This window comes from Penaeus japonicus, unplaced genomic scaffold (assembly GCF_977035675.1).
Source record: "Penaeus japonicus unplaced genomic scaffold, GWHDUDI00000001_assembly GWHDUDI00000013, whole genome shotgun sequence".
Lineage (NCBI taxonomy): Eukaryota > Metazoa > Arthropoda > Malacostraca > Decapoda > Penaeidae > Penaeus > Penaeus japonicus.
This window is the reverse complement of record NW_028234415.1, coordinates 42,232,224-42,234,723: the sequence shown is the minus strand read 5'-3', so window position 1 is coordinate 42,234,723 and position 2,500 is coordinate 42,232,224. Positions and strand designations below refer to the sequence as shown.

At 41.7% G+C, this 2,500-nt stretch overlaps 1 protein-coding gene across 1 annotated transcript in view; it reads left to right on the top strand.

Annotated features, from left to right (window-relative positions):
• The window catches only part of LOC122247578 (uncharacterized), a 5,818-nt gene that overhangs the window by 2,955 nt on the left and 363 nt on the right, over positions 1-2,500 (top strand). The window contains exons 3-5 of the mRNA XM_086542956.1: positions 987-1,144; positions 1,973-2,150; positions 2,480-2,500. The exon at positions 2,480-2,500 is cut by the window's right edge and continues 363 nt beyond it. Coding sequence (XP_086399082.1) covers positions 987-1,144; positions 1,973-2,150; positions 2,480-2,500 — 357 coding nt within the window. The remainder of the gene's footprint in view (positions 1-986; positions 1,145-1,972; positions 2,151-2,479) is intronic.

Genomic DNA, 2,500 nt, shown 5'->3' with positions numbered 1-2,500 from the left:
GATATATATGCTAAGAGGTAAGCAAATGAAGAGACAGACGTAGATGTTCCCAGATAAATGAATGGACACGGATTAAAGGACACAAAAGAGATACGCAATAAACAAACAAGTCAAGAATCATGGTCTATTGTTTAAGCTCCCTTTCTTTGTTTTCTCTCTCTTTCTTTCATTTTTCTGTCAGCCGTTGCGAAAAGGATGAGATTCCGGTTTAAACTTAATGCTTTTCGGTTTTTGTAAAATAAATCACTGTTGCTTCTTTCCTATTTGTCGTTTCTCGTGAGACTTATCATCCTGTTTCTTTTCTTGTTTGTGATGTTGATTCGTGTATTTGTTTCGGTGTTTACATGTTTTGTGTCTGTTGGTGTTACTCGCGGGCGTATGGTGTAACTGTTGGTCTACTTCGTAAATTGATTGTCTTCCAATCTTTTTTTTTTTTTTTTTTTTTTTTTTTTTGCCTTATTCCATTATTTGTTCCCGTGGATATCTGTCGATCCGAATTCATGCTAAACTACCATTTCCTTCTTAGTGTTAATCGACATCTCTTTTTCAGCATAGACTAAAAATGAGTACTCGAACGGGGATCCCAAAAGCACCCTCTCTTTCAGCAAATATTGACTCTGGGTCGCCCACGCCGCCCTAAAGGCTCACAATAACTAACTAACCGACGAGCGCGCGGTGGGTGGGTGAGGGATGGTGGGCGACGAGGCGTGTAGGGGGGCGGGGGGGGGGGGGGCTTTTGCGGTTACAGATGGACAGGGTCAAGCGTTCATTAGGTGAAACCGTCGGCGTGTGTCCGTAGACTTTTGGTTGTTAAGTCTTTGTATGTTGACTTTGCTAGATGTCATAAACATTTGCGTTTGGTGCAAGGCAACGCAGACACACAGACACACAGACAAACACACACACACACACACAGACAAACACACACACACACACACACACACATATGTATTTTGTTATTCAATCCGAAACTGTTCTGTCTACAGGGAAGTATGATCACAGTGACCACGAAGGAAGCCGAGGTCAGGCAGGAGGAATGACCGAGACCGGGTCAGAGACGCTGCCCCAGACCATGGCCCTCAGGAACCCGACCTCACTCCACAAGCGCCTTTACCCACGCTGGTATCAGGCCTACGTGTACAAGGTAGGAATTCTCCATGTCTCTCTTTCTCTTTGTCTCTCTGCCGTTTTTTTTTTTCTCTTTCTCTCTTTCTCTCTCTCTCTCTCTCTCTCTCTCTCTCTCTCTCTCTCTCTCTCTCTCTCTCTCTCTGTCTCTCTTCTCTCTCTCTCTCTCTCTCTCTCTCTCTCTCTCTCTCTCTCTCTCTCTCTCTCTCTCTCTCTCTCTCTCTCTCTCTCTCTCTCTCTCTCTCTCTCTCTCTCTCTCTCTCTCTATTTATCTCTCTATCATTCCTCTTCTTTTGTTTTTTTCTTGTTCAAGTAAACTTCCTACGTATATCTGGCTGCTATTTTCCATGTCCATTGTACACTTGTGCACACACACATATTTGCTGGTTCTACAGCATAAACAGTAACCGTAGCTAGGTAAACGACACACACACACACCTGTATATATATATATATATATATATATATATATATATATATATATATATATATATATATATACATATATAAATATACATTTATATATGTATATATATATATATTATATATGTATATATATATATATATATATATATATATATATATATATATATATATATATATATATATATATATATATATATATGTATGTATATGTGTGTATATGTGTGTGTGTGTGTGTGCATATTTTTTTTTTTGGATTTACAATCATGAGAGAGAGAGGTGGAGAGAGAGAGAAATGTTTGATCTCTCGGCTGTTATTCACTCAGAATAGATGAATAAGTTATTCCACAAATACCTGGTCTTTTCCATACAACTCTAAACCAACTCGAGTTGACTATATTGATTCTCCTTCATTCCGTTCCAGACCCCAAGCTTCAACAGGGTGGCCGGCCCCATCGGAGGCAGCAAGAGGTTCCAGCCCCTACACCCCCTGGCAAGGTTCAGGGGCCTCGCCATGGGGAGCAGCCCCGGATACTCAGCAGGTTACCACATCCCTTCCGACCTTCCCCTCTCGGACCAGCCAGGCCACCCCGTGCCCTCAGGTAGTCTCTAGCTCGGCGTCTGAGGTTTCTTCACTCTTGATGCTATTTTGTTTATTTATTTACTTATTTTATTTATTCCTTATTCGCTTTAGAAGATTTCGCTGTCTATAACTCTTTTCTGATGATGATGATGATGATCCCAGTTACAACCTTGAGATGATGATCAGACTAGGAGAAGAAATAATGCTAACATGAACCAGTTGCACAAATCAGACAGCCATAACGATAATACGATACAAGGTTCCTTTCACCTTTCACTTTTCTCCACGCCCTTTTCCCCCAAAAAAACCCGCAAACGCCGCTAACATCTCGCGCCCTTCCGCCCTCAGCCCCCAACGCCCAGCCGTCCC